The following is a 14747-nucleotide window of genomic DNA, read 5'->3' on the forward strand; positions in this document are numbered from 1 at the left end:
GGTGAAGGTGGTGTTAGGAGTCTTGCCCAAGGGCTCTTATTGGTGTAGTGTAGGGTGCTGAACCAGGTGGGGATTGAACCCCAGTCTACAGTGTAGATAGCAGAGGTGCATGTTTTCCATCTTCACTACTTCCCGTTTGCCATGATTCATATTTTGCACATTCTAGGTTTCAACCATCATTTTGTTTTTGCAACTTTAATTTCTCTTTTCTTGCTTATCAACTTCAGCAACCAGACTTCCAAAAGGCTTTGACCTAGCTGTCGAAACCTGTCGTCTGTCTTTAGTATGATTTGGAATGTGATGTGAGCTGACCAACACAAGTAAATTGTCCAAGATGACTACAGAAAATCTGCCTTACTTGTCAATCTGAAATGGATATAGAATCAGGTATTTAAAGCCCATCATTATATACAGATTTTTATTTTGTGGAATGTGAGAATTTAACATAGTTACACAATAAATAAAAAATCTCTGATCACGCTGCCATGTCCTGTGGCTCGCACAGCTCATCTTTCCAACTTCACCTATTTTACATCAGTTTGCTCTAGTGTTGAGTACAGTGTTTGGTGCTTTTAACCGTTCAGACGACTCCTCTCTGGTCATCGTGAGAGCGCTGGTGGAAGACAAAGGAGACGCTGGCATCCCAGCTGGCCTGCAGCACAGGGTCCTTCAGCCCGCGTTTGTCCGCACAGTGCTGCCAGCAGGACAGATCACTGGTGCAGTCCGAATCCTCAGGAGGGGGGCGAACCTGACGGCCGTTAACGCACCGCCGGCAACGAAACCTGAAAAACAAAAAGGACAAAATGTTGCACAAATTGAATTTCAGGGGATGACACGTTACCAAAGATATGCAACGCTATCCTGATCCCACAAAGTGCTGGGATCTTTTCTCTGCTTGTGTAGTTTTAAGAGTGGACAAAAGCTCACTGTGAACTTCTCTTTATGAAATACGGCAGAAAATGGGTGTTGTCAATTCCACAGCATGATAAGCTAGTGATAAAATATCCCCGTCTCTCAATATTAAGCAGGTGCCAAATGCATTATCTAGACATTATCCTTGAACATTAATTTTCAACGTCTTTATCCTTTGAACAGATTATTAGTTACATATTTTTTTTGAGGTGAAGTAGGCTATTTTATTTAATGTTTTTCTGAGATTTTTGTAGCCTACTGTGTTGTTTAAGGTGGTGGTTCGTATGGTGTATTTCAGGGAACCATGGAAGGTAGCCAGAATGTACAGTACATAGGCAATAATTTTTTGGAATGACTTTCCTAAAATTTCCCAGCTCAAGTGAAAGTGAATGAAAGGCCCACATTTATCAACATTCCCAGAGTATGAATGCTGATGTAAGACCAGTTAATGCCTTTTACAATGTGCTCTATCAGACTGCATAGACTGATGAGACCTGACTTCACATCAGTGTTTTTACTCTGAGATGCTTAATAAATATGAGCCAGTGAGCAAAAAAATTTAGCTTACAAACTTAATACTGGTTCTCTGAAGGCATGAATAAGGTATTTCCAAACATATAGCAACCAAGGATGGTATATCTCTACGCGAGGGGCTGAAATTTTAAGACAGATGACAGCTCCCAACTGCTGGTTGCTAGCTGTCTAGTCTTGGGTTATAATTTCTTTTACTTTTAGGTTTCTGATCTCTCTCAAATGTGAAACCAATAGTTGCCTTAATAATATTGCACCTTTCTTCATCTTTATTAGCTCTACTACATTCTGATACTCACTGCCCTCAAGCACAGGAATAACATTTGTTTAACCTGCATTAGTTGTTTTAAAAACTCCCAGATGAAACATGTTTTCATTCTAGAGTCCATATATCAAACACAAGGCCCGTGGGCCGGGTCAGGCCCATGAGACAATGTTATCCTGCCCACAAATTTTCTATTAATATTAGCCCGTTTCACAATGCACTGCACTACAGTCCCCAGCATGCACTGCAAAATAACGTGTGCTCTGCCTCCCCGACCCCAACAAAAATGTATAGAACAATGGTTACACCTCAATTCTACACAATTCCACACCTGTCATATCACCAAACACACTAGCTGCATTTCAGTTGCAGTTCAACCAACATAAACAGTTAGCTTAGCAGCTCGGAAATTGAGCCGAAGTATTAATTAACTTGTAGGTGCCAGGTGTCTAGTTCAAGCAAATAGATTTTAAAAGACTAATTTTGTTGGGACATATCAATTTTAAATATTTCAAGTATTCATGTAATTTGTCAAGGCCCATTATAAGTGCCTATATATCCTACTGCTTAAGTGTATGTGCATTTTAAATAAACAGTGGCCAATGCGGGTAATAACACAACATTCATTAAAAATGAAATAAAACATAGGCGTTCTCGGGCCCACAGATTTGCTGAGATTTTTAAATACAGTGGTTGAGTTTGAAACCCCTGTTCTAGAGCACGTAGCAAAAACAAAAGGAACATATTTTGTGCCTCAGATCGTCTCTCCTTCTTTGACCAGACAAGAGAAATCAATCTAATCAATTCTTTCATTAGTAATATTTAGTGTTAATAAGCACACTCCTGCCACCAATCTGAACAGCCAGCCAGCAACTGATGAGCGTGTGACATTGCTCATAAACATTGCGTGTGCATTTGTGTACCTGTCGTGTGTGTCGCTGAGTGTGTCCTCGTTGAGGGCAAACAGCTCCTTCAGCTCCTCCAGAGAGAAATGCCTCTCTACATCCTGCTCTTCATCCACCACACAGCTGCTCAGGGCCTTCTTATGTGCTTGCCTCTGCAGGATCTTCTCCTCAATGGTGCCCGTCTGTAAACACAAACACACAGTAAATGAAGTCTTCCGATTAAAATTTGTTTTTGTATTTACACTTCACATGGCATACTTCCATTTGAGCTGGACACAGTCATATGCAAAAGTTCGAAAACCGTTTTCGATTCAGGTTTTGTTGCTTCTGTACATGTAAATAGGTTAACACAACCTCTACAGCCTCTAGGGGGCAGTCGTGGGCTGGAGGTTAAGGAACTGGCACATGACCTACATGTCCTTGAGCAAGACACCTAACTCCCAACTGCTCCCTGGGCGCCATGGATAGGGCTGCCCACCGCTCCGGGCAAGTGTGCTCACTGCCCCCTAAAGTGTGTGTATTCACTAGTGTGTATGTGGTGTTTCACTTCACAGATGGGTTAAATGCGGAGGTGGAATTTCCCCGGTTGTGGGATTAAAAAAATTATCACTTATTACTTACAGAGAAAGGACGTGAACACAGTACTGTGTGTCACATGGTACCACTTTCAGCGCTGCATAGCAGCTGTGTGGCTGATGGGTCGGCTGCTTCCAGTCTACGAGACATCCTGCAGCGGGTGTGATGGTATATCACAGTTGTGAAGCCCCCAGGCAAAAAAGTCCTTCCCCCCAAGACTAGGGACTTTTCTAGGCCAGCTAAGTGACCCTATACCATGATCTGGTGAGTTATTCCCCTGCTAGCTGAGAAACCGCACGTTGTGGGTTGTTTATTGCTTATGCATTTTTACCGCTGTAAAGCGTCTATGGGTTTAAGAAAGGTGAGAAACTTAACATTATCTGTTGTATTTGATGTTTTCATGGGTCATGTCTGTGGTTTTAGGTTTAAGTTTAATCACCAAAAGAATAGTGGTGATTAACAGAATGTTAATTTCTACAGGATAAAAGAGCGTTACAGAGCACTTTTGTCGACTACATGTCGTACCATAATCAACAGCATCAGACTTATCCGATGAATAATTGTTGTCATTAACATCAACAGTAGCTACTGTTAACAGCAGCTGATCCCTCTCACCGAAAGCAGTCTGTAGATGTAGCATGTCTTTCTCTGGCCATCTCGCCACACCCGCGCCATCGCCTGCTCATCATTGGCTGGATTCCAGTCCGGGTCGAACATCACCAGCCGATTTGCTCCAATCAAATTTAGGCCACAACCCCCGGCTTTGCTGCTTAACATGAAGATAAACTCAGGATTCTAAAAGGGAATTGGAGAGAAAAAGTTAGCGGTGCTCCAGAAAAGCACAGTAAATACTTGATTTGATTTGATTTGATTTGATTTGGGGGAATACTTACGGAGGGGCTATTAAATCGTTCAACAATCTTGGCTCTCTTTTTGATGGACATTGTTCCATCCAGTCTCACGTACAGATACCTTATTCAAGGAAAGGTAGCAGTCAATCAGTTGGCCAGTTTCTTACTACACATTTAAATAAAAAAATCTCACTATGACTGAATGATGATAGCGTTGTTTGTTCTCTTGTACATTCTGGTCTTCCTAACGTATAGACTTTTAATAATCTTATTTCATGTACAATAATAACAACAAGGTATTTTTAGATATATTCTTTAATATATAAATCATCTGGGGACCAACAAAAAGTTGTTAAATGTTAAATATACAGTACTAATCTATTTACAAGTGTTGTCTTATTCTTATGTTATCCCGGATATAACTTCATTATAACTTCATTCCTGATGCTAGATATCTTTTTCTGTCATTTTAAAATCACATACAGCTTCTTCCATCATGAAAACGTCAATTTTTTCTTTTTTTTTCTATATTTCATTTTCAAATACTAGCTGCTCTTTACATTGTTTTCAAATTTAAAACAGGCCGGTAGGAACGCTTTAAAATTACTTGAAAAAAAAAATCTTCCATTGAAACTTAATTTTCTTTCTCCTGTAAAATACAAGGCTTTTTACTGAATTCAATACCAAATACTCAGTCTCACTCACTTCCGTGCCCGGCACAGTTTCTCAAACAGGTCCAGAGTCTGTGTGTAATTGGAGACCAGCACCACCTTATCACTGGTGGTAGTCCTGGTCATGGCCAGTATGTAATCCAGCACCAACATTTTCCCTGAAAATCAAAAGTAAAGAAAATCACAAGACGTTCTAGAGCAACCAGACAGCAGCTACAAAAACACAAAGTCATAAATTTAACTGACCTGAAAGCTGCGGCTCTACGGCTTTTGTGGAGTAACCTGAGGGGAAAAGATCCATCGCTCCAGCAAAGCCTTCCTCTCCCTCCACACACTTCTCATAGATCAGTGAAGGGTCTGACAGAGTCAGAAAACATGCATACAACTGTCTATAAAGACATGAACATCTTAAAAGATGGTCTAAATTTTGTATATTGCGTTCTTTTAGTAAAGGAAATCACTAAAGGTAATTCATAAAATAAAAATCACGCCCAGGGAGAGCTTCTGCTATACAGTCCAGTATACTGATAAAAAATAATATAGACTATACAATTCAATACATTCCCAGGAAGTACATTTCTTTCCATTTAACACTTCACACCAGCTCTTTATTTAAACAATTAATTAACAGAGTGTTTATATCACTTAAATCTACACAAAGGTACTTCACAAAGCCATTGAGGGTCTCCAAATTTTTGACTGCCAAATGCACTATACATTCAATAGCATCGTCCATGCCTCAGTGGCATTCGCAAACAAGTCGACATGGTTTATAACTGGAGCATGTCTGTATTCCTGCATACCTTGAGGGCAAAGTATCTTAGGAACCAGAATAATAACTGATTTGTCCATCACTTTAGGACTTCATGAATCTACTGAACTCTGAAAAATGGGGACCCTTATAGCCTTTAATTCTAAAACGCAATCAAGACAAGTAGGTTTATTAAGTTGGCTTGACAGAGTCAACTTACTGTTACTCAGCTTTATTATTGTATGTTTTGTTTTGTTTTTTAAACCGGTTTCACAGGTCAGAGTTATTTAACTAGAACCAGAAAATTCTGCATGTTTGCGGAGTTTACATGGGAATAGTGCGCTTATGCTATTGGTTCCCATTGCACACTGTGCTTGTTAAAACACAATTTTTTGTTCCCCCATAGGAAATGAATGGCAGAATGTTCAGAACACGCAAATGACGTCCCAAAAGATCTCACACTCTGCTGCTCACAGCCATTACATACAGACTTACATACATGCTAGCACACATACACGCATAATAAGCAACCACCTGGTATACCAACAGCAACAGCCTAGTAACACCATAGTATTCACTTGGGATTGACTTTGTCAAGCCAACTTAAACCAAGTTGCGCCTCATCATTCTGCGCTCAGAAACTTCTAAAGATTTACGATCTGTAATTTACAGTTACAGCCAGCAGTCTTTCAGCATCACGGGAACAGTGCACTTGTGCTTTATGGACTGACTGGGCATACGGTTTTCAACACAGCTATCCACAAAAGTGGAAGCAAATGAGTAGCGGGGTGTTTCGAAAATTCAGATCTGACACAAATAATCTCACAATGGACACCTCTCTCACTGACAGTGCATACAGACTCACACACATGAAGACTAATACACAGCAATTAAACAGTTATTTACACGTACTCTAAGGCACAGTAATTATAGTCATTATACACTAACACAGCAATAGTACACAGCTATTACACAGTAATACACTAAATGCATGCCACCAATAGTTTTATACAATACACACACATACACACATATGCACACCATAGCGATGGCCTAGCAACACCTGTGATAACAGCCTAGAAACACCTCAGCAATCACTTAGGATACTATAGTAATAGAAGCGAGCTTATTTTTCATAATACGGGCCCTTAAACACTTGGACAAAGTACTCATTTAGAAGTTCCTCTCCAGCCCCGTCCAGAAGTTGTTTATATCATTGCAGCAATTGACACCTTCTTTCCAGGAGAGACGTTACCACAGCAGGTATTAAGAGAGCTAAAACCCAACTATACAATGGGACCTACTAAACCCCAGCACAAATAAGTACTACGCGTTGATGTCTTTGGCTAAGACAGAGGATTTAACACTCACGGTTGCAGAGCTTTTTGAGCGAGGTGATGGAGGACAGAGAGGACACACTGATCCTGCCGTGCTGCAGACTCTCCACTGGCTTGGCCTGCTTCAGAAACAGCTTGTACAGCTCCTTCTGCAGAGGAGTCAGCCTGCACAGCACAGGATTAAAACCACAATAAACACACATACGAGTCCATTATGGAAAAGTCAAGTTAATGTGGTAAAATTAAAAAACCAAACATTTTCTACAAAATTTCAAAAAGCTCCATCATTTTCATGACTCACACTGCAATTACACTACAGGAAGTGTTGGGGCCAATATGGTTTCAAATAACAATAACAGTTGATACATTAATTGCACATAAACTTACACCATGACAGATACAACAGCATACACAGATGTATGCAAAAATTTGAATATCCCAGTCAAATAACATGTTTTCTTAATTTTCTAAGTGAATTTAAGTTAGCACATTATGTACAAACTTAAACAGAACAAACTTAAAATTTTTTTTTTTCTGCAAAAAACAAATGCACCGTAACTTTTGCACAGGCTACATTTTATGTCTTATTTTTTACAATATATTTCAGCAAATAAACAGTATTTGTATACTGATATGTGCGTATATGTTCTCTGTAGAGGATGTGTTAACTTATGTTCACTTTCAAAATCAACAAAACAAAAAAATGCTTTTGGGAAACCAAGCAGAGTGTTTTTTAAAAGTCTTCTTTTTTGTAATTTGTCCACTGATACTAAACATTTTACCTGCAGCAAACAACTTGCTCAATCTTGACAGGAAGATACTTGGAAAGAATGTCGGAAGTCCTTCGGATTAAGCACCTACAGACAGATAAAGCATCATGTAAAACACGATGTTGGGGAAAACCTTGAATTGCACACAGACTGAAGCTCACCTGTTGACGATACTAATGAGTTCTTTCAGTTTCTCCTCCCCAACAGCTCGGTCTTTATCACTAGCGTCTGCATCCCGGCCCTTCAGGATAGGAATCTCAAACCGCTTCTTGAACTCCTGAGCTGTACCTACAACAGCAAAGGACAGAAAATGCTCATCAAAAGGTGTTTTTCCACAGCATAATGTACAGGAACAAAGAACTGGAACGGTGCCTTTTTCAGTAGCCATCGATCTTATCCTGTTCCAAGTTTATGGTTTTTGATACCTGCTCAACAGGATCGAATTGTACTCAAAGCTCCTGTCTGTTGCTTGCAGCTGACTAATTAAAGCAAATTCATTGCTCTTCTAGGTAAAGTCACAAAGTGCTACCGCAGTGCTACCAATATATGGCCTGGAATGTAAACTAGAATGGTGTGTTAACTGAGACCTTTTTATCTAATTGAGAATTACTACTTTAGGAAGTTTGCTATGGTGAAAAGCGCTACTGAGGACTCTAGAATTATTAGCAATGACTCTTATGTCAGCCTCCTTTGCTCATATTTTCACACTCAATAGATAGAAGTGATATAATGGTAATAGGGTATACCATAATTTATAATGTCAACACAGCTATTGCTTTGTGGGCGTACATGCAGAACAATTCAGTATATTGCTACCTACCAAGCAAAGTAGCTAATTAACCAAATTAGATGGTTAAGAGTGGCATAAAACGCTCAGAAAGACAACTGAATCTCTTAGCTCGATAACTATTATGGTTCCAACTGTCTCTCAAGTAGATGGAAAATGAACAACTGTAAGTTTAATTGGCTCCCATTTGGGTCAATTCTTGGTTTTTAATGTGCAGTGAGGTAGGCATCTAAAAGACTAACAAAAAATCCAAACTGACAAACAAAAACAAACAAGGAAAGAATTCATATTTCAATTCAGTAAATGAACGTTAGAACAAAGTTGTGTTTACAAGAAAACTTTTAAAAAATAACACTTTAAATGTCAATCAATTTTGTAGGCCTTGACTTTATTTAATTATACTAATATTCAACAATGTATGCACTCATCTTTGTCCAAACTAAAATGTTTGGGCTACTTTCAAATGTAAAACATCCAAAAAATGCAATAAGAAATGCTGCCTGGTGTGTTACTTTTACTGTCTAGTTTCTTCAAACACATTTTTGGTTTTTACTGATTGTTCCAAAATCTAATTCCCCTCATGGGGAAATCTGGATGAACTGAATATTTTCAAGGATCTCAAGGATCACAAAATCTTCCTGAAAAATTGTAATCTAATCAATTCGAGATTTACATCTTTAACATATTTCACTACATCAATATAACTTAAGAATCAAACATCCTTCATAACTTTCAAACTAAGTTCAAACTATGTTTTTTAGTCAAACCACATACCGAGTATACCAGCGTTGACAAAGTGCACCAGGCTGAAGTACTCCAGCAGATCGTTCTGAATTGGTGTGCCAGAGATGAGAACTCGCCGTTGAGCATTCATCGCATTCAGGGCCTGGTATGTCTGATTATCAGAGTTCTTCAACCGGTGACCCTGAGTTAAGCAAAGGCAGAAATAATGCACTCATAGCTGAGCCTGAAACTGGTGCATCAGCTCCTTCACCACTAATGTGCTGATGATGAATGTTACAGATAAAATATCAAACCTCATCGCAAATGACCAGTCCAACTTTGCCTTTGTGAAGAACCTCAGCATGGAGGCGGAACGTTTCATATGAAATTATCAGAATTGGAGTTGGAACCCTCAAGCCGTGCTGGGTCATAAAGTTTACTGAAATACAAGAAACAAGGCAATCAAAGCAACAGAAAAACAGAAAAACAAATTTACACATTTTCACCGAACCAAGACAAGTTTGGTGTCTTAAGTTTGCTTCTTGGTTTTGTTTAGTTGGAGATACAATGTTAGTGTAGTTAACAAGGGATGGATATTCACTAGTTAGCATCAAGCAAATTCTAATAGACTTGCTTATGTGGTTTCTGACACTGAATGGCATACTGCTATCTATACAAATGGGCAAAAATACATGGAGTTGCCAAAAAACAGTACATTAGCTTTGTAGCTCCAACAGCCATTTGTTAAAACAATTCACAAAAGCAACGAATTCAAACAACGAAGCTTATTATTTTTCTACTGTATACAGTGTTCAGCGAATAGTACATTTTAAAACTTTAGCAGCATTAACATACTACAATAAACTCTTTCATTTCAAAAAAAAGTTTTCCAAAGTGTGGTGCCTTTAAGCTACCAACACATTCTTACTTGAGTACATCACAGATCACGATCATGTTTTTCATGCATTACATTGTAATACAAAAAAATGGACACTGTATATACATTTTGTGAGAAATATTCATTTTCTCTTCTCACCAAGCTTCTTGTCTATCTCCTCCTTGGAGCCCCCATCGATGGCCACAGGATGCACACGTCCGCCCAGCCACTTTCCAATTTCGTTATACCAGTTTCTGACCAAGCTGGATGGAGAAACCACAATGGCCTTGTCAATCTCAGGCTTGAAATCAGGGCTCTGTCTGAGCAGGGTCCACATCAGGGTGATGCACTGCAGAGTCTTCCCCAGGCCCATCTCATCTGCCATTATGCAGCCATATGAGCCCGGAATTCTCCGCCCCGTCACACACTCCCACAGAAACATCACACCCTGCAGAACAGCACAGAGCAGGAGGGCATGAAGCGCGGACAAATTTAAGTCCACATAATTCAGTACTTTGCTGTTGTCATGGTTTTCAACAAATGGTATCCTGTGAAGTATCTTGCTGGATTTCTTCAATTCCACCAGTGACCCACGTGAGTCAGCATTAAGCATTGATGGGTAACTTTAAATGCTTTGCTGATTTGAGAGAGGCTTGAAAATGATTAACATTTCCTTTAACTATTATTACATGAAAATGTGCATATTCATTCTTTTCGTTTAGCTCTTTTAACACAAGCTCTTTCACATCTACCATCTTATTTATTTTGTTTATATTTTACTGTCTTATTTTATGCCGAATATCTGTTATAATCTGTGTACTTCTCTGGCCACTTCATCAAGTTATATGTTGCTCTAGTGCACAATAAATTGGACTTCTTTTAGTATACCGTTAAAGTTTCAAAATATGCCACTCTCTTCGATCATCACTGTATGCTTTCATACATTCATAGCTTTCTTTTCACTGAAATTGACTCCAAACAGTAGTCACTGGTTTTTAGTGGTACTCCGATAGGTCTCCAACAGTAGTCATAGGTCACTCAAGGTTTTTTCTGGTGCTCTTAAGTTTTTTCTGGCGTCTGTCACCCTTGGGTTGCTCATGGGGGCTTGGACTCTTTTTTTTGAAAGTTGACCTCTCTCTCCCAAATCGATAAGGTCCATATTTGAAAATTAAGCTGTAAAAACAGCCTGTTTTAAATTCACCTTTGTGATGTCACAAAAATAAACGCATTTCTATATCAGCATATTCAGCCTACAGCAGCTTAGCTCCACCCACCCATGCTGCAGTTATAAGGTGTGTTTCTGCACAACACAAGGCAACCAATCAGAAGAGAGCTCATGTACACATATCATTCCAGTCCTAATGGATATAAAGAGGTTGGAAAATAGTCATGTAAAAATTAACGACGACCACTTGTAATGCAAAAATAAACATGCATAAAAATCAGATCCATCAAGTGAACCTGAAAGGAAAAAAATACTGTAAATACTATAGGACGTCAGCCCTTTAATATAATTTCTCAAGTGGTCTATAACCGGTACTGTAGACCTTTTCAAACTTGACAACGTCTTACCTCTCGTTGATGGGGACGTAGGACCTTACTGAGGACTGGATCTACAACAACATGTACTGGCAGCTTGTCCCTGCAGATGTTCAATAACAATGACATATTATGTCTGCTACTAAGGAATACTAAGGACATTTTTATGTCTTTCTGCAGGAATATGAGAAACAAATACATTGGATTATGCAGAGCGTGACTGACTTATCTGCTTTGATGAGATCATGAGCGCTTATAGCAGGGGGCTCATATAGAACCAAAGCCCCGTCTTCAAATGGGTCATACAGAGCCTTTCTCACCCCCGCTTTCCTCAGACCCAAAGCACGCACCCCCAATGACCCTGTAGAGTAAGGTGGAAAACATTGTTGCTGTTATTAATACCACCTGTATATTCTATTTTTCCCCTTAAGTCGGCTTTTTATATTTGCATGGTTTTATATACCAATAACTGGCTTAATTATCCCAACTTCTGTTTCTCTCTTAGAATAAACAAATTGTTTTTGTCACTTTGCTCTTAAGACTTTTACATGTGCATTATGTACATTAATACATGTGTATTACCTGTGTAATTAGGGATGGGAATCTTGAATGGTCTTGAAAGGATACTTCGAATGAAAGCCTCCTGTAAAAACAGAAATGGAAACAGGTACGTCGTACTAATGTGTGGATTCGTTAAGTCTTAATTAATGATTTTTTGTATATTATTACTTACGTGCTCATTGCTGTCCACACACAGGGGTCGGTTGGTGAGCTGTGTGAGCGGTTTTCTATACGGAGATATGTAATTTTCTCGACAGTCTTTCTCCCCTTTCTTCCTTTTAGCTGTCTATAAGAGCAAATTTAGCAGGACAATTTTGACAGAAAAATGACATTTCAGCTTATTTGTCAAGGATAATAAAGTCCAAGACTTGTTTCCATGTCCTTGATATGTCAAAGTGAACACAGCACATAATACATTAAAACAACACAGAATCTAATTAATAAATAACAGATTATATTATTAATAATTCAACCAACACTTAACCAGCTTTTAAGCTGCAGATCAGCAGCCCATCAGCTACTTACAGTATCAGGATGCCAGTCCTCATCCTCTGATGAATCCTCTCTTTGTTTTCTTTTGGCAAGCTGGCTCGGTGCAAGGCTTCTCCTCTAAACCAATTCATATAGTTTATTAGCTCAGTACAGACCTAATCTTCAGCCAAGTCATAGTAATGAAGAGTGGCTTAAACAATATTAATTACATATTGTGGAAAGTCAATAGTCCCGATCTCAGTTCCATTGAACTACCTGTCCGATGAGGCTGTCCACACAAAACCCATCAAGCAAAGAGAATTGCTGTAAAGGACTTCTCAGACTTTTGAGCGGGTAGACAAAACATTTTGTGAAGATTGTTAATGATCATGAAGACTCCTCAAGTTACTAAATATGAGGGCTTATTTTCCATGATTAACCTCAACTGGGCGCAATTTGTTTAACTAAAGGCATGTAAAATGTACGCCTTTGTGGACACCATCAAGTCCGTGGTTTTCAATCCTGATCCTGGTTTGGAGTTTCTCCTTCTGCCAACACACCAACTGCTGCTAATTAACGAGTTAAATAAGAATATAACCTACACACACAGCAGTCATGAAAAACAAGCAAACAAAACAAACGCTGACAACACATTCAAGTCTGCCAGCAGACTTCAATCCCTCATATGACTAACAGTAGACGAAGACTTTTAAGAAACCTAAGAAATTCCGTTTTATTAGACTTCAACTGGGCAGACAGGGATCTCAGATCCCAGTGGTTATATGACAGTTGTGCTGGGGATTGTAGGGAGTGAACATTGCTGGCTGAAAATATAAAAGGGTCACAAAATCGTGAATTCTGTCAAATGAGGCTGAGAGATTCAGTGCTACGTTACAGTATATGACAAATAAAGCATTTAATGCTAGTTTTCGGCTGCAATTCTCATTTAAATCCAGAAAATTTACGTTTAACAATATAACAATATTTGAAAAATGACAATAATGGTATTACGGAAAACACCTGGACTTAACGCCAGGCTACCGCTATTGAAATAAAGGGCAGGTGGCACTGTGAGAGCCATTAATGCACACAGGAATAAAAGTTAACTTTCTCGTCTGCCTGGAGTTGTAAATCTGGAGTATTCCTTACCATCGTTTCTACAAGCGCTGGAGTTCAGTCCAAACACAGACGCGGGAATTAAGCTTAAGTTTAGCTTCACTAACCTGACCTAGCTTAGCTAAGCTAAAGCTATGTAACTTAGTGTATAACAACAAACCTGTCCGCTTACGACATTAAACCTCAGCCGTTATAGCGACTACTCTAAATCACCAGCAGCATCATGCTGAACAGACAGACTGTCCAGCGGCTGTTTCCATGGCGGGAAAGTGAAAAATCCCTTATACTTCATTATTTTTGTAGCTCCGGCGGCGCCATGGTTATTATTGAACAGCCCGCGCTGACGCCGCTCAATACGGATCGCGAAAAGACTCAAACCACGAAACGCGTTGCTGAAACGCGAACTGCTCGTAAACAATAAACAAACGGACGAGATTATAACATTAATGTGCATTAGACAGAAAATTGGACATATTGGCGGGTTTTGAATCTACTGTACTGTCTGAAAACAAATGATTTGTTGTCTGTTTCAAGTGTTGAGCGATGAGTTATCTCATAATAAGTATACACATTACACATTTAAGGACATTCATCTGCCTTTGCACATAATAATGCAAATGAATGTGAATTTAATAGAAACAGAAATGGCCTACGTCAATTTAGAAAATTGTTAAACTCCTCGTTGAATAATGTGAAAAAATGGTACACAAAAAAAACCCACCAGGACCACCCAGCAGATGGCAGTGTAGCCCTGCTAATGGTGGTGGTCATTTTAAACGGCTTCAAACTCCAGAGAGACTGACCGCATCATTTACTGAACAGAGCCGCAAATAATGTATGTGTGTGTGTGTGTGTGTGTGTGTGTGTGTGTGTGTACATGCCGTATACATACCAGATGTACAGTTCTTGTGACTACATGGCTTCCAGAGGCAGTTTGAAACGAAGTAGTGAGTGATGCAAGAGGAGATGCTAAATGCTAAGTTGTCTGCTGTTCTGAGACAGCGCTGGTTTTCCTCCTAGATGCTTCCATTGCAACAAAAATAGCACTTACGCTTGTCCAGGGCAGATCTGGCAGAGCAGAAATTCCACCAACTGACCTGTGGC

At 39.3% G+C, this 14747-nt stretch overlaps 1 protein-coding gene across 1 annotated transcript; it reads right to left on the reverse strand.

Moving 5' to 3' along the window:
• Window positions 1–381: 381 nt before the first annotated feature.
• On the reverse strand, window positions 382–13973 carry rad54l (RAD54 like). The gene is made up of 18 exons (XM_017715576.2): window positions 13677–13973; window positions 12582–12665; window positions 12229–12342; window positions 12078–12138; window positions 11721–11856; window positions 11529–11598; window positions 10116–10404; window positions 9394–9518; window positions 9131–9281; window positions 7731–7857; window positions 7582–7656; window positions 6834–6964; window positions 4958–5068; window positions 4746–4869; window positions 4083–4161; window positions 3805–3984; window positions 2632–2795; window positions 382–782 (listed from the first exon to the last, which is right to left on the reverse strand). The coding sequence occupies exons 1-18, from the start codon at window positions 13677–13679 to the stop codon at window positions 581–583; spliced, it is 2226 nt and encodes a 741-aa protein (XP_017571065.1). The 5' UTR covers window positions 13680–13973; the 3' UTR covers window positions 382–580.
• Window positions 13974–14747: the final 774 nt, after the last annotated feature.

The sequence above is a fragment of the Pygocentrus nattereri genome, chromosome 26 (assembly GCF_015220715.1).
Source record: "Pygocentrus nattereri isolate fPygNat1 chromosome 26, fPygNat1.pri, whole genome shotgun sequence".
Lineage (NCBI taxonomy): Eukaryota > Metazoa > Chordata > Actinopteri > Characiformes > Serrasalmidae > Pygocentrus > Pygocentrus nattereri.

Bases quoted from the DNA above. Each gene is read 5' to 3' on its own strand.
- rad54l (XM_017715576.2), bottom strand. The intron at 12,343-12,581 runs GTAAGTAGCTGA...TTGCTCTTATAG, and splicing joins AGGACTGGCATCCTGATACT to ACAGCTAAAAGGAAGAAAGG. The intron at 11,857-12,077 runs GTAATACACATG...CTTACTCTACAG, and splicing joins TCCCATCCCTAATTACACAG to GGTCATTGGGGGTGCGTGCT.